The sequence below is a fragment of the Thunnus albacares genome, chromosome 15 (genome assembly GCF_914725855.1).
Source record: "Thunnus albacares chromosome 15, fThuAlb1.1, whole genome shotgun sequence".
NCBI classification, from domain to species: domain Eukaryota; kingdom Metazoa; phylum Chordata; class Actinopteri; order Scombriformes; family Scombridae; genus Thunnus; species Thunnus albacares.
The window spans coordinates 17,041,831-17,068,539 of record NC_058120.1 but is presented as its reverse complement, the minus strand read 5'-3'; the positions used below and the strand labels follow the sequence as shown (position 1 = coordinate 17,068,539).

At 42.4% G+C, this 26,709-nt stretch overlaps 1 protein-coding gene across 5 annotated transcripts in view; it reads left to right on the top strand.

Annotated features, from left to right (window-relative positions):
- Positions 1-26,709, top strand: part of qkia (QKI, KH domain containing, RNA binding a) — an 84,359-nt gene that overhangs the window by 48,252 nt on the left and 9,398 nt on the right. For 2 of the 5 annotated variants that reach the window (XM_044373992.1, XM_044373991.1), the window contains exons 4-6: positions 1,716-1,859; positions 24,173-24,260; positions 25,697-26,137. In XM_044373992.1, coding sequence (XP_044229927.1) covers positions 1,716-1,859; positions 24,173-24,260; positions 25,697-26,137 — 673 coding nt within the window. The remainder of the gene's footprint in view (positions 1-1,715; positions 1,860-24,172; positions 24,261-25,696; positions 26,138-26,709) is intronic. The other 3 variants (XM_044373995.1, XM_044373993.1, XM_044373994.1) reach the window with 3 other exon arrangements.

The following is a 26,709-nucleotide window of genomic DNA, read 5'->3' as shown; positions in this document are numbered from 1 at the left end:
TGGCCTGTCTGTCTCTGTCCCCTCTAGAAAATGCTGAGTCACCTTCCAGTCCCCATGTCCCCTAATAGGCCATAACCAAACAGCCATGGTGAAATAATGGCCTGACTGCTGAAACTAGGCCCTCCCCCCTGTGTGGAAAAGGGGAAAACGAGAGTGGAATATTGAACTTTTGTGTGTGTGTGTGTGTGTGTGTGTGTGTGTGTGTGTGTGTGTTGTAAAGAGCAGTACCATGGCAACGGCTCTCTATGGAGTAGAAAGCAGGTGGGTGGCACTCAGCTCAAGCTTTAAGCTGTGTGTGTGTGTGTGTGTGTGTGTGTGTGTGTGTGTGTGCACATGTGTGCTCATTTCACTTTGTGGTCCTCGTTGAGTGTATTGAAATCATGTCAGGTGGACCTCCAGCATAGCACTGCAATGCCTTGTTTGTAGTTAGACACCCTCACAGTGGCACAAATGAGCAGTGATCTGAAGTTGAGGTGGTTTTGTATGGGTGAGGGTAAACGACGGTGTTGATCAAAAGTCTGTACAAACCTGCACCAACAGCAGGAGGGGAGAAAGCGGGGATACAGTTGAATGGTTGAGACTCTAACCTTCCTCAGAAAATGAAATTGCAAGTCTGATTTTGAAATATTCTTGAATTCCACTGGTTTTGACACATATAAGATATTTTATTTCATAAAACATTAACATTGTAATATTATTATCCTGTTATGCCATTTTGTGACATCTGAGGTTGTGTCTTTTTCAGACAACCTAGACCTCAACTCCTCACCTCAGGGGGAAGTAGTCAGCTTTCAAACCGCTGGCTTTCATGGTTGTACAGTGACATGCGATACAACCTCAAAAGCTTTTTAGAGTGCTTTCAGTGTCTGCTTGCTGCGTTTACTGTCAGCAGGGCAGAAAAAAGAAAACCTTCTCCAAATGTGGGGCTGCTCCATATTTGTCTCTACATATCCCATTTTCACAAAAGAGTCAAGTGTGACTGGGCTTTTCACTGAGATACCTGACAAAACGAAAAACGCTGTACACCGTTTCCCAACCTCAGCCTCCCCAATTCAAATCTTGAAACACCTTTCTATTTAACTGTGTTGAAAGGCTTTTGAGCAGTGATGGTTGTTTTTGAATACAGCCTATTCTACCTTTCAGGTACAGCTAGTGCTACAATTTGGCACCCTCCAAGTGCTTTGGCGATCGCTGCCTTTTCAGAAGGGAAAACGACTCCCTCCGAGAGCTATTGTTACCCGGAACAGTATTGTCCACACAAGCACAAGTCAGAGACAGAGGCACACGCTTGTGCACCTTCACACACAATCCTGCAGCACTTTGGACTAGATCCATGTATCATAATTGCATTTCTACTAGTGAAGTTGGTGTGGTTTTAAAAAAAAAAAAAAAATCCCCATCCATCTCTCTCTGATCCCTCCATCCATCCATCTTTCACCAATATTAATTGCTGCAGGGCTAGCTGTCGTCTTTGTCTCTGTGAAGCGAGGGATCTATTAAAGAAGCGTGTCCTTTCAAAGTTAAAGTTAAATAGCTGACTAAAGGGCCGCTCCTGTCACCCTGCCTCTCTTCACAGTACCCCGTCGTCCTCTGTGTATGCCTGCCTCTCGCCTCCGCTTCCTCTGATATGCTGTGTTACTGCACTGGTGCTCCAACACACCCACACTGTCACATTCACTCACTGTCTCTCATGCTCTCTCTGTATCTTTGTCTAGGAGGAGCAGAACAGAGGGAAACCAAACTGGGAACACCTAAACGAAGACCTTCATGTCCTGATCACAGTGGAAGACACACAGGCCAGAGCTGAAATCAAGATGAGGAGAGCGGTGGAGGAGGTCAAGAAGCTCCTCGTACCTGCTGTGAGTACATAACACACACATCACACACGCAGTTGTAGCTGCCTTTAGTCTAATAACAGATTTATTGTTCTTCACAATTGAGAACAATTTGTGTTTCCAAGGAAGTTAACAGGACATGGTTTAGCTTTGATTTAATGCTGAGAGAAGCCCTTCCATGCTCAACTATCTTAGTCCACACAACAGGATAATGGGGCTACATATGGCACGCCACTTCTATCCCACTGTTAGCATCCTGTTTACTACCATATATAGACCAGGGGAACAGGTTGGCTGTACCCCCAGTAGAGTGGAAAAACAGCTAGCTGCACACACCTCCTGTGACTGCCACATTTCATCTCCGCTTCCCCTCTGCCCCAACTTCCTCATATCACTGTGCCACTGGTGGAGGCTGCTGGTTGTTTTTTGGCAAGCAACGTGTATTGTCCCTGATAACTGTGGTGACCAGGTGGGCAGGGCAGATGAAAGCCCAGATTTGCCATCGGGTGGCAGTGCATAAGGCTTGGTGGTCTGCGGAACTGGGGCCAGCCAATGCCAGGCATGCAAGGTTAAACAAGTGATGCAGGGCTACTTAAAACTGAGATCATAATGTTGTTAACCTGCTGTCCCTCATGGACTTAAATGCAGATCTGTGCTTCGTTAACATTCTTTCACTTAGGGAAAAACACATGAAATAAGGTTGCCTTACATATAGACCTACATGTAGAATTTATCAGCTTGATTATTTTTCATAAATTATACAACATAATTCTGTCTTCAAAACTTTTGGCAAGTGACACGCCAAGGAAGACAACCTCCTTGAATTATAAACAAATACATACAGAGTAGGTTTGGAAGACTTCAAAGGGGAAAGTGTGGAATGATGGCACATCTACAGTAGGCACTCACTATCTAAGAGCATAATCTGGAAACATGCCTGAAAGAGGATATACTGTATCTGATCACAGCAAATGTAGTCTCTAACGTTATTATGGCTGTATCTCAGCAAGGCCTTAGCCCAGCCTGACAGTGTGGAAAGCACTTCATTTCATGTCCTCATGTTTAAGGATTGCTTGTCTCCATCCAGCCTGCCTGTCACTTCTTTAGGCACTTGTTTCAGATCTCTACCGCCTGTATGGACAAACAGAGGATGTTGACACACTTATACATACATACACACATGCATGCAGGCAAGCAAATATGTGCTTGAAACTTGAGGATGAAGCCATCCTTGGAAGCGACAGTGCTCTGAAGAGCGATGCAGAATGAGTCACTGTTAGCACACGTGTAGACACATAAACAACAAAACCTCTTTTTGGCGTCCTTTTAAGTCAATGACAGCTCTCGGCAGCTAACACTCATCCGAATGGAGTGCCGCAAAAATAGCTTCTTCACTTTTCTAGAAATCTCTCTGCATTTCACAGCTTGACAAGTGCATTAAAGAAAGTCCAGTAATTCAGTACCTGAACCATTTGGTGGGTTAAGGAGAAGCTCTCCTCTTATATTTCTCAAACAGAAGAGAGTAGCTTCTAGGTCTTTTGAGACACTAATGAAATCTCGCTCATAAAAAAGTTTCACTCTACCCTTAATTCAAATAAGGGTTTTATAGAGCTAATTAATGACCCATTGCAGTCCACCAGAGGCCATTTTTTTTCTTCATGCAAAGCATCTTTGTTCATTTAATCGTAATGAAAAGATCCTTCCATTAGATAGACATTGTGTGTGCTGTGTTTTTCCAAGCCTATCAAATTTACCTATAAATGCTGTTATTCTCAAGGCATAAAATGTCCCTGTCTTTTTTTTTTTATAAGAACATCAAATGCACATTTGTTTCCTCTCCTTTGTTTCCTGTTTATATATCCCAAATGCCAAAGCCTGCCATTACTTAGTACGCTTAGAATTCATGTTTGCTTTTGAACATATTTTGGGTCATGCATCAATACCTGATTAATTAGTGCTGAACGGAAAAATAAATCAAGTTTGGATTTCTGTTGTGACCTTCTGTTAAGCTTACATTACGTGGACTCTTCATGCACATTAATTACCACAGGGGTCTGACACTGGCCCAGGGTATGACAAATTTAAATGTCAATATAGACATGACGTAGTTTCAGTATATCAGAATAAGTGATGATGTCCTCTCCCAGAGTGTTCTTTTGTGCATTATCTACCCATGAGCGCCTCAAGGCACTATATTGTAAGCGCATGCACACATGTCATGAGTGGGTGGGCAGTAGGGCTGGCTGGCAGTAATGCCCTTTATCATGCTAAACTAAATTGGATTAAAGTATGGACGCAATGGGTACGCACTGTTCTAATGAAGGGCATCTTCACCACGTTTGGCAGCGTAAAATCGCCTTTATTAAATCGCTCAGGAAACAAAATGAGGTCATGCTTTTATTCTCTTTCAAGGAATAGGCTTTACTTGTCATTGAAGATGACCCAGCTGCAGTTAAGTGAAACAAAGAGAGGGGATGGAGCGATAAGTAAAGGATTGTTTTGTCTGCAAACCTTGCGATAAATAAAAGTTAAAGGCTTTATTATCATAGTTTTGCTTTTAACGACCCCCTCCAATGAAAATCATGTTTTTAATCTTGTTTATGTGTCCATGTGGTGTTTTTATAATGTTAGAAGACATATCAGGAGCGAAATAAGCACTCAGCGCCATGGCTGAGCATTTCCACTATGAAACTGCAGTGTACCAAGGACAGTCTCAAAAACACGGATTCAGTCAGGCAGGATTTCATACATCACAAATCTAAGAAGCCAATCATTTATAATTAAAGATAATTATATGCCAGCAAAGCCAAGCTCGGCATATTGCTGCTTAGTCAGGTTTCCATCAGGAGAAAAACACACGGTTCCTCATCTCCCAATGATCGTTCAATCTCAGTTGGATTACATCCATTTGTTATTCAGTGAGTGAACGTTGACCAATGCCCCCCCCATTCCGGTACAAACACAGAGTAGGGGAGCCTTGTTATTCGCCATTAAGCGGGGAGTGGAGGTAGTCACATTGTTGGATCGACGTCTGTGTAAAAGGGACAGCCAGCATGGCAGGACTACACACACTAGATGCCGACGCTGTTGAGTTACACGTCACGCCTCTGATTCCAGAATGCCGGCATGCTATCCAAAATCACACACAGGGGCGGCATTATGCCAACTGTGTTTGGTTCAGTGTAAAAAAGCAAAGCCGGCATCATGACGGGTCTTCTTCATGGCGATATTGTAAAGGGGCCACTGACTTAAAGTAGCTTTGGGATATTTTGCAGAACTGTGTCTCATCTTAGATGCATGCTCTGTCAATGCTACTAGATTATGTATGTTGTAAATAAATTTTGTCCTTGTCCATATCCATCATCTACATTTCAGTGGTTGACCTGTTAGTCCAGCCAATATTGACACTTGTGCAACACCCTGTCAGTTAATGCTCCTTACTCAGAGATTGATTGACAACTGAAAGAGGGCACTGATGAGAAGTGTTAAAGGTTCGCACTTGTTCCACTTTGTCCTCTGTAACGCTCCTCTGCTCCCTAGTCCTGTGAACTCTTCAACTCTCCATGAACTGAGAGTAGAGGAATATCGGCGAGATGAGAGAGACAGAGGGCTGGAGAGAGAGAGATGGGTGGGAGAGCTTGATTGAGCTACTCTTTCAAGTGTGGATTTACTCCACTGATCCTGCCCTAGTACACACACCCTAGTGCACACATACACACGCACGCGCGGCTACGCATGCCCAGAACAATGCTCCCACATGCACACATACACACTGACTAAAATGCTCATCACTTGAGTCCTTGGTTAAGGCCCTCAAACAGAGCTGGCAGCAGAGCCCTACTGCACTTTAGGTAACCTCCACTTAGATACTCGCAGAGCTGTGTGCATAAACCCTGACTGGGTCATTCCACTTCACTGTCCTGCCCCTAGAAGGGCTGGAGAGCAATAATGACTAACCTGTAGGCAGGTATTCTCTTGTGATTGACAGCAGACCCTGGTCAATTCTTATATAGGCAGAAAACCTGACTTTTGTATATTGCCATAATTACATAGAATGATGTTGCCATTACAACTATGAATCAGCTCTCAGCTGACTTGTGTAAACTGGCACATGGTTAAATCTGAATCCGCCTGCATTATGCCCATATTATTAATGATCTTCTGCTCAGTTGTACTCCCCATGTCAAACAAAGCTTGGATGGTGAACAAAGAAATTCTTCTGTTGTGTAATAAGACTTGGCCTGGCAACTGTAAGCACATAGTGTGTTACACATCCACATGACTGTTTCAAGCTGGCCTTTGGTTTTAGAGCGTTTCCTGCGTAATGGATATAAAATACCAAACATGGAATACTGCAGAGGCACGTACCTTGAATATGGTAAATCAACATGGAATCATGTGTAGCAGACAACTGCATCTCTCACCTTTGGCCATACCCCTATTAAATTATGTCAAAGAAGATATTTTTACCTTTGACAACTGAGAGCAAATCAGCCTCAACACTGATTGGGATGTGGCCAGAAGTGCAACATGCTTAAATGTTAAAGAGAGCAGCAGCAGTCATCTCTCTGTGATTTAACATTTACTTTTTTAATTGCCAGTAATTATGTTAGTCAAGAGAGATGCATCTGAATGATGTCAAATTACATAAAAATGCACAGAATGTTGCACAGAAAGGGCAAGCGGTGGAGAAAGGAATGAGCAGAGAGACAAAATGTGGACATTTTTGATGTAGCTTATTTGTTGGCCTTTAGAGGTCTGATGAGAACGTGGCAAGTGGGCTTCCTATTGTTGTTTACAGACATAACCACTAATAAAGTAAACTGGGCCATGCTTGCCCACCATGTCTGCTTTTACACAGCGGTTAATGGTGTTGTTGGTCTTGTGGTGTCAATGTGTGGGTGACGCACAGCGATGTGATCAGTCAGTATGACGGCTTATTAAGATCTATGACCGATCATCTTTATCTGCAGGAAGGCTTTGGCAGATGTGACAGCACAACAAATAGGTGATACTGTGTGCTTGTGTGTGTGTGTGTCCGTACACACATCTGGCTCTGTTTGGCTGTTTGTCAGTATTTGTGTATTCGTGCACGTGCACGCTCATTTGTGTGTGTGATTGACAGGTGTATGCGCTGGACATTGTTATGGATATAATAAATCCTCACTGGTCGCCTCAGGTTACAGCACTGTGTGAAAGGCTTATGGGAGAATGACAGACAGGTAGACAATTGGACAAGGCCATCTGAGGCTAAATAAAAGCCTTGTCCTCGGTTAAACCCAAGTGCTTTCTCTGAAAAATCCCTTTTCCTATTAGATATTAAGAATACTAGAGATATGTTTTTGTTAACATTTAACTTTTAGGAGCTTTTGCTGAATACGCATTTAGTTGGATGGATTATTTATTTTAGGGATAAACAAATACCTCCTCAGAATCCTTTTATATTGAAATTGGCCAGCTGTGGACAGCACAGTCATAGGACAATTGTGTCATAGGCTTAAGGCTGCATTCACACCAAATCAGGCAATGCAGGAAAAACGCCAGTCCTCCCATTCATTTAAATTGGGATAGAGCGTTTAGGCTGTGGGAGTGGGGACCACATGGTGGGGCTGAACGATTTTGATAAAATATCTAATTGTGATTATTTTGACTGATATTGCACTTGCGATGTGATTTGCAATATTAGAGGGAATGATCATTTTTACATCATTATTCTCATTTTAATTAAAAAACAAATTAAAATAATCATAGTGTGATTTTTGGAGATCTATACCAAAAAAAGATGTTTTAAGTCTGTAGAATATGATGTGTAGACCAGGACATCTCTGCAGCATGACAGTATTTAATTTAAAATGGTATTTTGGTATTTTGACACACATTTCCCTTTAATAAAAAGGCCTCTTGCACCTTCTGCGATTTCACATTTCACTGCAATTTGCTCTGTAAAGGAACAACGAGTAAATTCTAAGATGTAAATGTAAACACGTTACCCTGGAAACCAACCCACAGTATAGCACCTTATGCTCGGTGAGAGATAAAATTGTTACGCTCTGTGGTGATAAGTCAGCTATGTACTGAATTTTGTATGATTCTGGTCCTTTTTTTCCACAATTTATTTGTTAATTTATTTGATCTGCATAGATTGATTGATAATGGTGTAAAGCAAATCAGTTTCACTTTTCACAAGATCTTTGAGAGATTCCTACGCTCAACCCGTTACAGGTTTTAGGAAGAACTGATCATGTTTTTTAAGTTATGTGAGATTGGATGATAAAGGAAGCTCCATTTGAATCATTGCGATCATGGCAGACACTAGCTGCAAATTACCAATATTGAGAGAGGTGGCTGGCTAGCGTTGAATCTCTTAACACACACACGCATGCTTATAGAGTATCCAAGAAGCAGGAAGTGTTAGGTTTGAGGAAGAACAGCACAGAGAAAGAAAGAAAGAAAGAAAGAGCTAGTTGGTGCAGGGGCGTTTTGGCCCCAGAGACCCGAGTGCATGTCTCCCTGAATGAAACTGTCATTGCTGAGAACAAAGTGAGCATAGTAGCAGCCCAAGCAGACTAGCGGCCTCAAGCACTACTCTCTATTTGCAACACAACAGGAACCCAGTCCTGCTCTAACTTACTGCTCCCTCTTGTGCTCCATCTCCCTCTCTTTTCCCCTCCATCCTTCTACTGCCCCCTTTTTAAAGTGCTATTTTTGGTATTTTTTTCACATATGTATTTCTAGTCCACATAATGGAAATTGGATAATGGTTTCATTGTTCCACTTTCATTTTTTATTTTTATATATACCTTGGTAGTGGATAACAAAGTTAGATGCTACCACTTTTCACAAAGCTCTCCATCAGTCGCCATATGTGGCTCACCAATCCTACCGTAGTCCTTATAGGCCAAGACTAAGTTTCTCTTTTAAGAAAACCCGTACGCCCCATTGTTCATGTTCCTGTCATTTGCTCCCTCGAGCCTTCTGTCTCTCCTCATCTCTCTTTCTCTTTTCTTCCTCTCTCTCTGCTATGGACCACCTTTGAGGAAGAACATACAGTAGATGGTTTTTGTAAAAAGGCAGACAGATGGACCTTAATGGACGCCAAGTTTGGCGATCTGCGGGGTGTTGTGTCTGTACTCGCCAGTATGCATCCGGCTTGGCGGAGCGCTACAATGGCAACACAATCAGAACCACTCAGAGAGGAAAGACACAGAGAGAAGATGATGCAGCACAAGCAGAGCTAGTTTTAAACAGTGAAAGTCTGTTTTAGGAAGCGGTGTACTGACTTTGCAATCAATAAACACCCCTTTTTGTTTTTCTTTCTCTCTTTCTAGTTCTCAAGCTCTCCTCCTCTCTCTCTCTGTCAGCAGTGTATGACAAATGAGTACAAAACACCATCTGGCTGCATTCATCCATGTGTGCCTCTCCAATTAATGATGTTTATTCTCTGTTAGGTCTACCTATCACTACCATTTTCCTTTACTTACCTCCCCCTCCCCACACACGTTCTCTGTCATGCATGATATTCCACCATATCCATAAAAACAGAAGCTCACATTTATTGCTGAGCTAGATTGATTGGCTTGAGTGGTGCATACATTTGACTGTGCTTTTTGCACATCACTTTAAAGGCAATACTTAGCAACAGGTGTCTACCATAGTGCAATTACTGTAAAACTGCAACTTTATGGTCATATAATTATGCCTTTTAAGTCTCTGAGAGAAAAAAGGCTGTGGCTTGATGGAACTAGTTTGTGTTTTTCTGTCATCTCTGGACATCCATCACAGAAACCACTTTGATTACTACTTGTACCCTAGTTTCAATGCCTGCAGTACAGTTACAGTGTAAAGGGGGTGATAGACACTATTTGATGAAAGCTGTACTATCTGTGCACCCGTAAACTTATGACTAATGACAAAAGTAGTTATCGTCTCAGATGATGGTAGATGGTTTTAGTCTACCTGGCAGTCTCTCGTTCCCCGTAGGCTGTTATCATCTTCATCAGGCTAATGAAGGAATTGGATTGGATCATATTAACCTCCTGATCTCCACCTCCCAGGACACCACAGTTACAACAGGCTGGACTGCGCTGTTCACTGTGCCTATTTTATATATGTGTGTATGTGTGTGTGTGTGTGTGAGAGAGAGATAGAGAGAGAATGGTGAGACCATCCCACCTGCACGTAGACACTGCATCTCCCATATGAATGTTAATCATCTTTTTAATTGCCTTCCTTGACTTGGTGACCTCAACTTGAGATGGCAAGACTGCATCACTGTGCTCCTCCTTCAGCGCTGTTATGCTGTTTTCTTATTTCTTTCTTGCTTGTACAGTGTGTATGTCTCTGCGTGTAGTTTTTTTTAGCTTCCATTCAATCTCTTATAGTGGAGATTGGAGCTGGTCTGCAGGCAGTGTGACCTTTGACTCCCAGCCATCCTCTTGTCCTCTACTTTTCCTCATTATCCATCTTCACATCATGGCACTCTTTACAGTCATTTATCCAGCCTTTTGGCCCCTCTATGCCCTGCTAATACATTTGAGACAGGTACTTCAGACACATATTGAAAGGCTGTAACCAGGAGAGCAGAAGAGAGCAAACACTAAAACCGTGTGATGTATAAATCACCTCTGATTAATGATCTAGGGGTGATGAGTGGGTAATTGGAATTGACCACTTAAACCGTTTTACCACAGGAAATGTGGCTTTTCCGACACTTATGCCAATAATGATCACTGCATGTCATTTGATTGGTCAGTGTGTGACAAGTGACTATGATTGGCCATGTCGGGTGAAACAATATTTACTCAAGCATGCATGTCTACATTTAGGCATTACCTGCTTAAGGCTGCATTCACACCAAATCCGGCAATCCCCTCCCGCAACCCTTTCCGCAGGGTTGTGTGGAAGTGCGGGCAGGTTTATTTGTACTTTAGAACGTAACCGCTGTGACACAATCAGAAAATAATTATTTCTCTGATTCACTGCTTTGTTCTCGCTACCGCTGCTCCTTCTCTTCATTCACTCTCTAACTGGCTCAACCACAGCTGCTCGCTCTCTCTCTTCCTCTCTCTCATGCTCTCAGCTCATTTAGACTCTCTCCCTCTGTTTCTCTCGTCTTTTTTAAAACAAGCCTAGAAGCCAACAACAAAGTCAACAAGTAAACAAGGTTCTTCCTGTCGCCAGCTTACGTGATTGGCCACCGCAGCGTGATGTTGGGTTGCGTTATAGCAAAAGTTGATTCTGGTTCAACCACTTGCTTTTGCTGAACCTCATGCAATTGTCCTCCTGCAATGAAAACGCAATACCCCCATTCAAATGAATGGGAGGACTGCTGTTTTTCCCTCATTGCTGGATTTGGTGTAAATGCAGCCTAACTGTCTTCACTCAACTTCGTGGTTGCATTTAAAAACAACAACAACAAAAAAAAAAACTGGCAAGCTTAGTTCCAACAGCCCCTCTTCAACTGCACTCCAGACAACAAAACAATAAGACAGGGTTTCAGTCTTCAGGCCTCAATGTTGGCATTGACTTCAAACACCTGAAAGCAGGCTCAGGCAAGGCCCCGACTGGCTTTCCGGTTCACCAGTACAGGCTGGTGTTGAAAATAAATGGCCACACATACAACCAGTCACATAACACTGGACCCACACACAAAAACACAAAATTATTGGCAGAGGAATCTGGGAGCGATTTTTACCAAGACCTTACCTCCCAGTGATTTAGAGGGGAAGAGAATGAAAGAATATTTTTGTTTTTATTACCATTTTATTTATACTATCCTACTCTCTTTGGTTAATTACCTTAGAAGACCATGTTGTTTATCATGTAGGTCTATTTCATATATTTTTATGCATGCTTCATATTCTCTTTTTCTACCATCACCATGTTTTTCTCCTCCCCCTAAATTGCTCTTTTGCAACACTCATTTTTTGTATTTATAGTTACAGCTAGGATAGGGTATTTACAACATCTGTGCATACATGTAGTCTAGACATCTCTGTTTTTGTTTGCCTTATCTCATTCTAATGGCACCTACAGTATCTGGCGAAGTTAAAGTGTACTCTTATTATCTTGTGCTACTTTCCTCTCCCTTTTCTCCTTGCTTTTTTTCTACCCATCTATTTCCACTCTCTCTATTTTCCATCAGTGCATCTTCTTTCTCTTTTTATTTTTGTATTTACTCTCTCGCTTGCTATCATTGCTCACTTTTTCTGTCTGGATGATTTGAAGGAACAAACAGTTCACCCCTCTCTACAGTTACTGTATCAGTAGTGGCCTGAAGGCCACCAGCTCCTGTTAGCAACACATCATTATAAACCACAGAGCAGGCTGGAACTGTCTGTCTCAACTGTGCCATTAAAACAAAAAGCATGATACAGTCATTGTTGCATTATGAAACTGTATAAAAAAAACTATATAAAGCACAAAAAGGCTTTACTTGGTTGAACCAAAATCTTAATGATTCCCAAGTAGCACAGATTCCTCCGGTCTAAGCTTTTTATTCCTGTAGTACATACGATAACTATTGAGATTCTGTCCATGTGTGCCAAATCCCTCTTGTCAGCCCACACCCGACAGGAGGAACTTGGTCTGGTTTTGGCCCAAGGGTTCCTTCCCTGCCACCCCTCCCCTCTGCATCTCCATCTGCACATCCCTGCTCATCTCCAACTCTATGGCTCTCCTGAGGTGTGGACAGGTGGTTCTGACCCTAAAGAAACAGTACCCTGTAGAGAACAACCTGCCTAAGCCTGGCCACCTTCCCGTGTCTTGTCCTCCTCTTCTTTAATTTCCTGGCACTGCGACTGAAAAGCAGGCAGACTTCTTCAGTCACTAAATCCAATGAGATTCAGCCACTCTGCCTCATATATGTGCTGAAAAACAAGCAAACATGATGAGATAAAGCTTCATGCCAGCAAAGGAACAGTTGATTGCAGTGGTTTTGTGATCATGAGAGTAATTGAGTTGAACATAGATACATTGAATTTCATGTTTATGTACATCTCCCCAGGGGCATACCTACTGTATGCTCATCAGTTATTGTGAGATTTGTGTTTCAGAAATCTGTATTTACACGCACATGATGTCATAAGAACAAAGAAAGAGGCAGTGTGACTTTGAATTCCACTCTCCCTGCTGTTCCCCACATCATCAGGAGTCAGCTCACGGAGACAGCCACAGGAAACGGTGAAAACTCTTAAGGCAGGGAAAAGATTCAGATTGCAATAACATTTGAGCTGAATGGCATCTTTTATCATGGCCTTCCCTCACTTGTTTTAATCCCACTGTCATTCACCAGCTCACTGGTGTAGACAATTGGGGAAGAAAGACAAAAGCACATACATATGCATTGTCTATGTTACTATCATGTACAATCTGGGGCTGCCAAAGTGTAAATTAAATAAGTAAATTACATGTAAAACATAATGGTATGCTTCACCTTTTACTGCGCTACTATCTCAATGGTATGGAAATTTAGCAGCTAAAAAACATCTGCACTAGAGATGTCCTGAACTGATCCTAAAGATTGGTATCAAGGCCAATCCCGGAATATTTTGTTAGACATATTTGCTAAAACTAAGCTGATAAAAATCTGATCCTTTCTTTACTTAACTGAACTATTTTTGAACCAGAACATTCAGTATTTGGATCAAATAGCTCGTAAAAAATAAGGTGTGTCAGATTTAGTAGTTTGCAGCTGTAGACTACTAAATCAATGCATCAGATGTATTTAATCAACGTTTAAATAAATATAACTATTGGATCAGACTCAATATTGGCAGATACCCAATATTAAAAGACTCAGATCAAGTCTTTTGGGCCAAAGAACACACATATGGAATTGATCTACCAGAGATAAATATATTCTTCATCAATCAAATGTTTAACAATGACTAATTGATCAACAAGTAATCACTAACATCCCTAGTTTAAACACACAAAGTAAAGTCTGACTAGTTGAACAAACCTGTATGTCAGAGTGAAGAGTATCTGTGATGTCTCCTGTGTGTCCTAAGGTTTGGAAACTTGTCATCCATGGTTGTGAACCAAGCCTCATCATGCTGCAATTAGCACTTTCTCTCTTACATGCTCTCTTGAGTTCTTCCTTTCCTTACTTCTCCTTGAAACATCATCCTGTTGCTAATCCATCTCTTTCATTTCATCCCTCAAAGGGGTGTTCTGTTTCTTCTCCCGTTTCATTCATTTAGATTTTAAAGTCGGCCACAATCCCAAGTGAAGGTGCATTCTATGTACACAGGCCCTCTGCACCACTTACAAAATTGCCTTGCCCACTTGTACTGTCCTTTTAATTTCAGTTCACACAGATACACATTCACTTAGGTCCCTAACCACGCAGGTCCCTTCCATCATTGTAAAATAACCTCCTTCCTAATCCACCTGGTTGTGTGTGGCTCCTCCGGGGGGTTTCTCAAGTGTTCTAATACAGTGCGCAGGAAGAAGAGGCGGGTAACAAGGCAGACTGAGAGGCCCAGGCAGTTTTAATCTGCCCTGGTCCTCCAGTGGCGAGGAGAGGGACCCTGCAGGCCCCTGGCCAATCTCTCTGCCTGACTTTGAAGGTCCCCTTAATCCCCTTACAGTGAGGCAAGGAAATGCAGAAGTGTGCGTATGTTTCTGCATGTTTTCATGTGTGCAAACGCCTGTGGGTCAGTTGTAGGGGAGTCAAAGTTAGGACCTTGCATCTCCAAAGGCTCACTGCTGATCCAGACTTGTGCACATTGTCTCTCAAACACATGCCACTTTATGCATTGTCCACCCACAGTAGTTTCTTGACTACCCCAGGGGCCTTACTAGGGCCAAGCTTCCACATCTGCAAAGTGGGAATACACACACACACACACACACACACACACACACACTGCTTTCATCTCTGCCTCTCCAGCGACTATGTGTCCCAGTGTTTAGGCAGGAAAATAGGATTGTGTAGAGCTCAGCGTTTAGAGAGCCCAAAGGCTGCCCGTCAAATTCAGCTCCTACAGTCTGTGATGCCGTGCTTTGCCAGCCATCGGTCAAGTCAATTCAAACTCCATTCTCCAAGTTCCAACAACCAGCTCTGGACTGATGGGTTTCTTTACCTCCTCCATGCTGTCTACAAGCCTTGTTTCTATTTTTTATCTCCCTTTTTCTCACTCTTTCTGTGTTTTTGTTTGTTAACGGGGATGTGTGCAATACTTCACTTGCCGTCTATTGCACCGACTGGTTTTCCCATGGTGGAACTGGGGTTATGTTAAGTGGGGCACAGTACAACTAAAACCAAAACATTTCTTGTTTGCTTCAAAGAATTCAGTTGAAATCCCAATGTTTTTGTTCTGCAAGAGAAGGCGTACAACATCTGTAACACAAACATACTAAGAAAATGGAATATTCTTTTCAGCAACGCATTGTAGGGGCTTAACCCAGGACTGCTAGGGTGCCACATGGCTCTGCAAGCTCGGTGATCCAAACCATCAACAGGAAATATACTTTTTGATGACATATATTTGCAGTGTAGAGAAGGTGCAAACTTAGCCTTGTATGTTAAAAGTGTTGGTGTGATGTTTTAGTAATTGGAGTGAGTATGGAGGATGTTGGACGGCTTGTTGAATCGAGGCTTGCGCCTTTGCAGAGATTGACAATTGGAGTTTTGCTGGGTCAGATAAAGCCAGATAGCCCAAGGACACCCAGGACGGTGTCTCAAAAATAGGTAGTTAGAAAATGGTGTTACTGGGCTGACTGCACGTGACCAGGTATATCCATCCAAAGGGCTCCAGATTTATCTTGCAGGAGGTACTTAGATTCCTGTTTTAGGAAAAGGCTCCAGTGATCAGCTCTGAGTCAGGATCTCTGAATCTGATGCAAATCCCCTAGCAGTATTTAAAGCTCCCAAATCATCCCTGGCCAAATCCCTTCAAGATATTCCCCGCTCGATTGGATGGCATTAAAGGATCGCAGCGACAGAACAATACACCGTCTGGCAGCCGGGTGGAATGATGGATAAAGGGTGGGGAGGAGAGGGAAAGCGGAAGGAGAAATGGAATAGAAGTGGACGAATAAGGTTGGGATTGAGGGAGCAAATTGGGAAATATGGGCTTGAAGGAGCCATAGAGGACAGAGAGGGAATTTTATTGGTAGGAACAGATGATGATGATGACGATGAGACTGAGGGAACAGGAGACAGCTGTTTGTTTGGCCATACAACATGGCTGGACTGCATGATCCCTCCTGCTCTTAGCGTGTAACATCATCTGTTTGTCAAAGCCGGTGCAGGCCAACAAGCTTTGATAATGCATCTAAATTGTGTTGTTAAATCTGTATATATTTTTCTAGGTTATTTATATGGAGTTTAATCCCCTTTTAATGCTGTTATGTTACATGGAATACCAGCCCAGTTTCTGAGGATAAATAAGATCACTCAGAATTTCCACATAGCTTTTTCCCTTGTACTATTGGAAGTGCTTTTGATGGGAGAGAAAAACTTTTTTTTTTTTTTCCTTTCAGTTCCAAAGAGATGCAGTGAGCTGGTATAAAAACATTTTCTTTCTCTTCTCTCTTTTTACCCTACTTCCTCCTGAGTCTGTCTATGTGTGTGTCAGTTGATATTGATGGGACCAGTACACAGCACCAAGGCTGCCCACTTCACTCTACTCCAGTACAATAAAAGGCTGTTATAAGCCCCGCAGATCCAGAAGCCAGTGCCAGTGCCAGGGCCCAGACTGCCTCTGCCACCCATACTTGCATTGCATGTCACGGATATGCTTAGAGAGGCTGTGGGAGTAAACTAGGTTTTACAATTAAATTGATACTTCTCTCCAACATATCGTAACCCACCAATGCTGCATTAGACAGAACAGCTGCAAATCTTTTACCCTGTGGCCTTGGCCCGTATGATCTATGTTATGATGCAGAAAGTCAAGTATTAACAGAAGAGTTAGCTCCTGACTTTGGGATGTGCCACTTTCAACTGTACCTCAGTAAGCCGTGTGATTGACAGTAATGGGGAGGAGCAGCCGTGATGTGTTTGTAATAATCTGACTGGAGTCAGGTTCACTTCTATGCTAATGAGCTAGTGTGTTGGTGGTTTAGCATGACTAATGGCGCACATCGCTTAACAGAGCTGTCTGGGTAGTGAGGAAGAGAGCAAAGGAGTAAAGGAGAAATAAAGAGGCTTTACGGGAGTGTTGTGAAGGTATAAGACAGTCAGAGAGGAGAGTTTCAGGAGATTGCGTTGTTAGTCTTTGGGGAAAAGGAAAATACAGTTGAGGCCTGATTCCCTTGGCAGATATGTTCACAAAAGCAGAGGAGCAAAGCAAAGGAAGGAAAATTGCCTTTGAAAGTGCAGCAGTGAATAAGAGAGAAAAGGAAAAAGGGTTATACATGTAGTCTTGTATGTATGTTTTTCTTGCAGCTGATTGATAAACGGTCTTGTTATTGAAGAGTGAAAAGCATTTAATGTTTTTTTTTGTGTGCTGTATATGTATTTTTTTATGTTCTGGCATTTTATTTTTGCTGGAGTAGTTGTTTGATTTATGGTCTTGTCTATGAAAACATGGGAATCTGGTTTTCTCCACATATGTTATCATTTCTTACCCCAGTCCAGCTTCCAAGTTTGCTTAGTCGGCTTGAATTGATTAAACTCTCTTGTCACTTATTTATTTAGTGTTGAGATGTTTTGAAGCTGGCTACAAGTACTCGTTCCTTTCTCTTCTCTAACCCTCCGCTTCTGCAGAGTGTGGAATTGTTGATAAGTCGTCTTGGCAGCATGGCGAGAGTAATCATTTTCCTCCAGATGTTAGAGTTTGGGAAGAAACCAAAAGGGAGTGGAGAGAGGGAGGGGAACAGGAGAAAAACCAACTGCCGCCACTACCAGTTCCACCCCTCTACATGGAGTCATCTACTCCTCCCTCCCCAAGGCTCCCAATACCACCTCCTTCACTCCACTCCGCTGAATTTTTTTCCCCCTCCCCTCTCATTCTCAGTTCTACACATTCTGCCTCTCTGTATCCCAGGAGGCATCCAGGGCAGGCTGTGTTTACTGCTGAGGTAATTGGAGTAGTTTGGAGAGAGCCTGACCCTGCTAAGGCCCAAGAAGCGTGTATGTGTGTGTGTGTGTGTGTGTGTGTGTGTGTGTGTGTGTGTACACTCATGTGTGTGCATACGCCTGTTTGTGATGACTGGCAGTGAGGCCAAGGAAGGAAAGCAGGCCTTAGCCAGTGTCAGCCCACTAGGGAACAGACAAATTGGTTTTCACTACACTGTCTGTCTTTTCTTGTCTCATATTCTGCAGCTATCCTTTCTTCTTCCTGCATATCTCCCCACCAACTCTAAAGACAATCATTCACGCTTTCTGTTGTACTTGCTGTACAGCGCTTTTTTCCCCCTCCTGATACTCTTTTGTTCCACCTCTCTTTCTATCTCTCTTTCTCAGCTCATCATTTCATCTCTCCGAACTGAGCTGCATAGACGGTGACTCTTGCCAGATATGAGCAAAACCTCCCCCTCAGTTGCTGCCATAGACATGAGTAAATTCATCCAGCCTAATCCAGGCGCCTGTTGTGTTTATCTGTGGGTGAGATGGATAGGAAAGGGCCTGGAGTCAGGGTGTCATGTGGAGAGTGGGGGGTGCTGCACTATAAACTCTCTCAGACAGCCACTCATCTGTTGCTTGTTGTTATGCACACACACATTCGTTATACAGCATCGAACATAAGCTATATTTTCTGTAACAATTGGCATTAGCTACAGTTTGTATTCATCAACATATGGACACAAGCTTTGATCAGGAGGGAGGCACAAAAAGGGTAAAGCATGACAGTGATTTAGCATGCATCTAGTGACCTCATCGCAGGGTTGTCAGGTAGGCAGTGGGACACGGCTCACCTACTTTAGCTCATCACACTCCCGTCTCCTTCTTCCTCCTCCTCCTCCTTTTCTCTCCCTCCCCTCATCCCTCTGTCTTGCTCCTCCCTGATAGCTTTTACCGCTCTGCTGATTTCACAAATAGGCCTCATTGATTGAATCTGATTCTTGTGGATAGAGCAGCTTTATTGAGTGGCTTTTTCACTGATGGACAGGAGCATGTGTGTGTGTGTGTGTGTGTTTGTGTATTTGTACATGCATGCATGAGTGCATGTTAGGAATGATAAAGGAAAACTTCCTTTCCTCATTCCTTCTGATTCTGTAATCCAGCAGCTATTCCTCTCCCGGGAATTCCAGCAGCCAGATCATTTATAGATACACAGGGTCCTAGCAATGCTGCTGCATCTGAGTGAATGTTTTATAAAGAGCGGTGCATCCTGACTGAGGAGTTAACCGTGGCAACACCTTGAGCAAGGAAACATTAAAGTGTTAACTGCTCTCCTCGGTGCTGTTCATCAAACATTCATTTAAGCTGTACATCTGCAGTAGGAAGCTTGCCCAGTGCACCCAGGGCTCCATGATTTAAGTCAATCTACTTTACCGGTGACACCAGCATTATCTTTCAGTTTCTCCTGATCTTACAGCTCTAGTCTGCAGATATTTTGGAGCTGCCATCTTCCTCGTTGTATAGCTCAAACCAGGGCGCTAACACTGCCAGGCTTACTTCCCAAACAAAGTAGGGAAATGTTGCAAGAGGGAATTTGTATTTTGATGGGGAAAAATGAGCTTGTTTCGGATGTAAACCAGAAATGATCTGTCTGTGTTTCGGGGCTTTAGCTAACAAACTGTGTTAGTGGGGAAGATGGAGCTATATCAGCAGCGCTCCTCTGGGGGATACACACATTTCACACACAGCAGCACACACCTCATCCTAGCAGCAGCATCTGTGCTCTTCCCCACTCGCTGCCCTCTATTTTGTGTATCTCTCCTCTCAACAGGCAGTGTGCCACCCATGCAGAGTTGGATGGATGGTAGCACCCTCTACCCTCGCATCCATTTAACCCCCACAACCCTGTAGATCCATCATCATACAATACAGAAAAACACACACACACACACACACACACAAGTAGCCTTAACATTCATATCCCAGCATGTGTTGGTCTTGAGCCTGTAGCCTGCTACAGAGCCCTCATAAAACCATTTTCATTTTCTGAGAGACCAGACCACCTCTAAAAACCCCACAAATGTGCTCATTGTTTTGTCTGAATTTTAAAAGGTTAGCCTTAAACTATAAATCAACAATATTCAAGTCTAACCACAAATAGCATCTGTGGTTCCCCATTTTCCACTCATACTGGCGGGACACACATTGCTCATGAGGATGACCTGCACTTGATGTGGGAGGAAAGGAGAAGGAGCAATTTAAATGATTGTGCAGGCCTCTGTGTTAGGGAAAGCCTGAGACCAGTATGGGTTTAGCAGACTGTGTTTATACAGCTTTCCACACAGTGACAATAAAAGGCAAAGAAGAATGTTAGATTTATTTGTGTCACAATAAATGCGTTTAGCTTTTGAAAGCGTAACGCATTCAGCCCCCTCTACGATTTGGATCTGGTGAAGTTATGTTCTCATTTTGTCTTGTCTTTTTCTCTTTCCTTCCCTCATTTCTCAATTTTGTCCAGGATGTTGGCTTGGCCCACTTTCAAAACCACTGACACAGATTTTGGGGAGACACACACACACACACACACACACACACACACACACACACACACAATATAAGGCATAAATAAACAGCTGTTTTGATTTTTTGATTTTACTAATGAGTCTCATCATTAGTAAAATGTTGCAGACTTGTTTTGCACTTTTGTTTCATTTTACAAGGTTGTAGAAGGTCAAGGTCTGATTTAATTTGTGACGTAAATAACTTCAGAAGAATACAAAGAAGAAAAGGGAGACAACAATGAGAACATGGATTAAACAGTCTTTACTTTGCACTCTTTTAGGTGTGAGACACAGCTATTTCAGGGCTTGTTCATTCATGTGTACAAGTGTTTACATAAGGCTTGTTGCATTCAATTAGTGATTTTGGCTCTCTGTTGAGTAGGTTTTGCTTGCCATGTTAGCCATTGACCTGGGCCATGTTCAATTAGCCTAGTGTAGTCAACGTTGTTGACAACGCATGTCAAGTGGCCCCTTCTTCACCTCCAAGGCTCATGGTGACGACTAGGCAACCGTTAAAGAGCACTGTGGATTTGTGTCTGTGGTTTGGTGTTTCTTCTTAAAAAAAAAAAAAAAAAAAAAAAAGGAATGCTTAAATTGGAGGAATGCACAATTTATATATCTACTTAATGTGCTACTTAGAATAATATATGTGTAGCAAAGGTTTTGCTTTGATATAAAATAATAGGCTCCCAGTTGCACATTTTCTTGTATTTTGAGCAATGGAATGAATAATGAATTAATAATTGGATTGTACGTGTATATAATTCATTCAATATCAACTCTAGGGATGAGTATTGTTAGGATTTTATTGATATTGATACTGCTTATCAATATCAATACTTATCGATAATCTTATTGATACTCCTCTCCATAATTTGGTTATTTTATTATTACTCGTTTTGAAGAAATAAGGTAGTAATATTGTTTCCTGCATATATTATACAGACTTATTTCACCCCTGTCAGCAGCTTCATAACCCTATAATTTATTTATAATTTATATTTTCAGCTGTGCAATACTGACTTAATAGTACAATAATTTTGTGCAGTCATTCAACTGTGCAATACTCTGGTGTATATGTACACTGCATACTGTATTTTATACTGTATACTTCAACCAATAATTCTTATTTATTCATACTATTCATGCTGTTTAGCTCATTTTCCGATCGCATTTCGCAGCCTTATTATTTACACTCTTATATATTAATATGATGCACACATTTACATATTATTTTCTTATTTCTATTTTTCTCATGATTTCTCTATGCTTATATATATTCTTTTCTATAATGTGAGCAACAGTAACTTGACCCAGTTTCCCCTCTGGGAAATTGCTCCAAATGTCTGGTGGTGGCTTAATGCTGCCTGACTACCAGAAGTTAAACTATTAATATTACAAATTACCAAAGAATTATAGTCCTTGAGCTTCTCAAGAGCTAACAGGAATAGATAAATATACTAAAATATACTAAAAAATAAATGCTAGATAAAAATACTGAAGAAGTATCTTAACAAAATGACTACTGCTATCCACTTGACTTCATGTTGTCTATGGGATTATTTATGAACATAAATTAGAAGTGCTTAAAACAGACACTAACTATGTCCTGAGTTAATAACTACAGACTTGTTTTATATCGATAACAGGTGTTATCTTGACTTGACAAGGTCGGGAGAATCACATTTTTATCAGCATCGGAGCCGGGAGGCTACACTGAGGACGTAACAGCAGCCGCTTTGCTAAAGCAGTGAAACATGCTGCTTCGGATTTATAGATTGTTGTACTTGCAAGTGTTTCATGAGGTTGCTGGTGTTACCGCCTTTTACACGCAACTACTTCTTTTTTACACGTATTGCGTTTAGCTACATTTTCATTAGATTTAGTAAAGTGAGCCCACACTTTTGAATGTTTTGCCCTGCCAGCCATGACTGGAGAGCACAGATGTAAACACACAGTTGCGCAACATCAAACGTAATTGTAATCAACATCAGCTTCATCGTCATTAGGGGACTGTTAGGAGTTGAAAATGCCAGCTATGTTAGAATAAATTAATGTCACATAAATACCGATAGCAGCACTGTTTATCCAGGAGCTTATCAATATTTCAGAAACTGGTACCAATTTAGTACCAGTTCTCGATACCCATCCCTAATCAACTCTCTTTGATGCTAGGCCACATTAATATTGTGACATTTCTTCAACTCTGCGATGCACATCATCAAATTTTGATAACCACAAAAATTTGAATGGTGTAAGTTGCATCACTAATATTTGCATTAATAGCCTTTTGTCTGTCTTTGCAGGGAAAAGTGTTGTAGCTTGGAAATACAACATATCACTTTTGTGCTTCAGGACTTTCCCATTAGAAGAAAAAAGAGACAGAGCACAGTGGAGGTAGCGGAGGAGAGAAAGCAGTAGAGAGAATTTCCTTGCTTCGTTAATTGACAGCTCTGTGGTACACTAAACATTGTGCGCGCGCACACACACTCACACACTCAGCTGAATAGTGTGACTGCTCTGAAGCCATATTTAGTCAAGGGAGACCAGCCTCTGTCACTTTTTCTCTTGCTTAACCTCGCTCTTTCTCTTCCTCTCTCGGTGGCTGTGTTGAAGAGGAGTCTCAGGGGAGGGCTTAACTCTGAGCCCTAGTTCTTTTTTTCCTTCCGTTCTCTCTCTCTTTCCACATCTTTCTTTCCTTATTGTCCTCTGAATGGAGCGGCAGGCTGTTGTTGAACTGTGAATTAGTCCAGGAGACAGACTCTGTGCAGAGATAGAATAGAGAAAACAGAGGGGGTTCAGCATCTACCTTCCTGCTTTTATTCCTGCCACCACTAAAAGGCTAGTCTGCCTTTATCTGAATGCACATGATGCGTACATGCAGATGTAGAGTGCATATGCATTAGCCACCTGTTTTTGTATTTGTTAGTTGAAGTGATGAGCGAACAATTTTTTTTTTTCCTTTTAGCAGCAAAAGGCATGGAGTCAATAGTTCACCTAAGGTGGATCTGAGGTCAGCAAGGCTTCACCCGTCTGTCTTTGCACACTTCAGTTTGGAGAGTAATTCACATAAGGCCCTACTTAAATTATGATGTACAACCTGGAAAATCACAGGGGCTTTTGTGTTGTCATGGTTATTGAGTGTTCGGTAGCTTCAGGGGAAATGGAGTTGGGGGGGGGGGGGGGGGGGGGGGGGGGGAACGGGGGAGGATTGGGTGGGTGTGAGTGGGAGGAGGGGTGCTATCTTAATTGCTTTCCGTGAATAATTTCAGTCCCCTAATTTGGTGATAATGACAGTGGCTGCTGCTTTTGTATTTATTTATCCAAACATTAATTGACAGGACTGACATTAGCCAGGGCGGTTATTGCGCATTTGATTGCGCACAAGGAAGCAAAGAAAATTACAGTAATTATCATTGTGATATGGATTATGAATATGCATTCCCACACTTATGACACATGTCTCTGTCAGCATTTTAGGAACAAGGCACTCTGCCATGACAACAGCACTTCAGCTTATCACCATCTCAGTTTCCCCTAAGCCATTCCAACCAGTGCTTGTGGAGAACAGATGACATGTCATTTCCAAATAATTTAGCTGCCCCACTGTAGCTTTTTTAACAACACCCAGACATGTAGTTTGGCGAAATGGTCGTCATGCGGATTGTTTCAGTTGGCCTGTAAAGGGGCCTCAGCTTGTGTGGAATTAATGTGTGGTGTGTGATATTAAAATGTCTTTTTTTTGTTGTTTTTTTTCCCAGGCGGAGGGAGAAGACAATTTGAAGAAAATGCAGCTGATGGAGTTGGCGATTCTCAATGGGACATACAGAGACAACAACATCAAAACACGTAAGCTGCCATAAACATAAACACAAACATAAACCCATCTATTCCACACCATACAGAACAAATCTTTTAACTGCATAAACCACATTTATTATATATGATTTCTCTATTTCTCATTAACTAATACTGTTTACTCTCATGAAATTAATGTGTAGTCAGATCTCCTGTGTACATACCATCATATTATCTTTGACCAGTAGCAGACCTCTCTCTCTCAAGCTGTCCAAACAATTCATGTTTACCTACCCGACCATGAGTAGGAGAACCTCCATTTCGTTCTTCTCCATATTTCTTTCCTCTTCATCCATCCCTGCGTCCATCCTTTCCCCTGCAATCCACATGCGATCGCTCTATATCACTTGCTCTTGGCGGACTCTTAACTTTCAGCGCACTGCTGGAGCCCACCTGCTCAACTCTGCATGTTAATCACTAGTTCACACATCTACAGTGTTTGCTCCTTTATCACCGCCTTGAGTGTGATTTCTACGTGCATAATTACATATGTGATTTGGATATAAATAAAATCATATAAAGACCAAACATTTTATGCATTTAGAACTTTTTTTTTCACTTGAACCCTTGGATTCTTAAATATCATTCAGAAATTAATTTGAAAACTAACCTATAATAAATTCTTCCATATAATTGTATTCAAAATCATTCAATGAAACTCAAAGTGATTCATTTGGCTGTTAGATTAACATATTTATCATCCGCTCAAATTGTTGCCACGATGAACGGGCCCAACACTTAACGATAGTAACAATAGCGCTTGATTTGATTGACTTGCCTTTGGGTAAGCTTTTGTGACATCGATCATAGCACATGCTAATGTAGCACCGCTTGAAAAATGATTTTGTTCCTTTGTATGTAATACAACCTAAATGGACTGCTGACCGTGTAGAGGATCAACATTCTTAAAATCCCAAAGAACTTAGGTGAACTTAAGCATCGTACTCGATAATCTTCACATCATTCCTCAGGTCCTAATCAGCCTTTGTGAAACTTTGTGCCTCTCCTCTACCTCCAGTCAACAGCTCCATTTCTGTTGGTGTGTGCATTGTTTACCTCACTTAATGCCATTTCCAGTAGATGAATGTATAGCTGCTGTGGTGATTGGTATGCTTTGAATGCATTGGGATGACAGCAGCATTTTGTGCTTCTTGTGTTTTGGTGTGAGGGGTTGTTTTTATTTTTGTTTTGCTCTGTTGACTTTTTATTTGCAACAGATTGTGGCTTTTGTGGTGCACCACCATGATCATTGCATGGACTAATTTTCCCTTTTGCCCCTCTTCTCTCCCCTCTCTCCCTGCCACCTTTTTTTCCTCCTTTCATATTTTCACCCTTCACTGTTCATCTGTGATTATGATCAAACGCACTATACTTTTGTCTTTTGTCCTCTTTCTCTCTCCTGTCCTTCGCTCTCTTGCTTATGGCAGCCACCCTTGCGTTTTCTCTTGCAGCAGCGGCAGCAGCCGCTCAGGGCCCCCGTCTCATAGCGGCCCCCACAGGTCAGGTGTTGCCTCCCCCGGCACTCCGGCCCCCAACACCAGCTGGGGCCCCCATCATGAACCTCATCCGGCCCACTCAGATGGCTGCCATGCTGCCCAATGGCACCCCCACCCTGGTGCCTCCCACACCGGATGGCGGGCTTATCTACACCACCCCTTACGAGTACCCTTACGCCCTGGCACCCACCTCCCTGCTGGAGTACCCCATCGAGCACAGTGGGGTTCTAGGTAAGAGAGCCTGGGGAAGCATGGGTGCAGCAGGTACAGCGGCCAACTTTAGCCAGCCTGGACATGAGGGCAGCTTGTTTTACCCCGGAGCTGGGGTGCTGGACGCGGCTTCCATGAGCCACAGTCAGGACTTGTTGAAAGGTAAATATGTCGTGTCCACCTGAGGATCAAAACAGACAAACTCACAGGGTGGATGTGCTGGTGAAGCTCTTGATAATGGGATGACCAACTGTGTGGCTGATATGGACATTTTAATAAAATGGCAAAAGGGGGGCAGAAATTACCTTGTGAAGGCTAGGCTCTTTCAAAGTTCTCTTTATAATTTAGACTAAGGTTACTTTACTGTTTTACTTAACACTCTTGCCAAACAGTTTTGCTCCCAGGTTTACACTGCCTCTTTTCTGCAAGGTTTATATAGGAGGACTTGCCTCAGTCTGAAATGAGGCACACTGACAGAAACACGCTCACATACTCGCAGCCTGCTCTCTAACCTTTTCATGCACTGGCCTGGAGGCATATTCAGTCTGGCGGCAGATCCCCTCAGATTTCTACAGCTTTTGAAATCATTTCTCTGTGCTGTTCTCTGCAGGCAGGCCTTGATGCCTGTAGATAGTCCCTCGCTCACTCCCACTGGGGATGTTCATTAAATTCCTCCAGTCTTCCCTTTTTTTTTTCTTCGCCTTCCCCTTTCTCCATTGTCTTAGATTCACCCC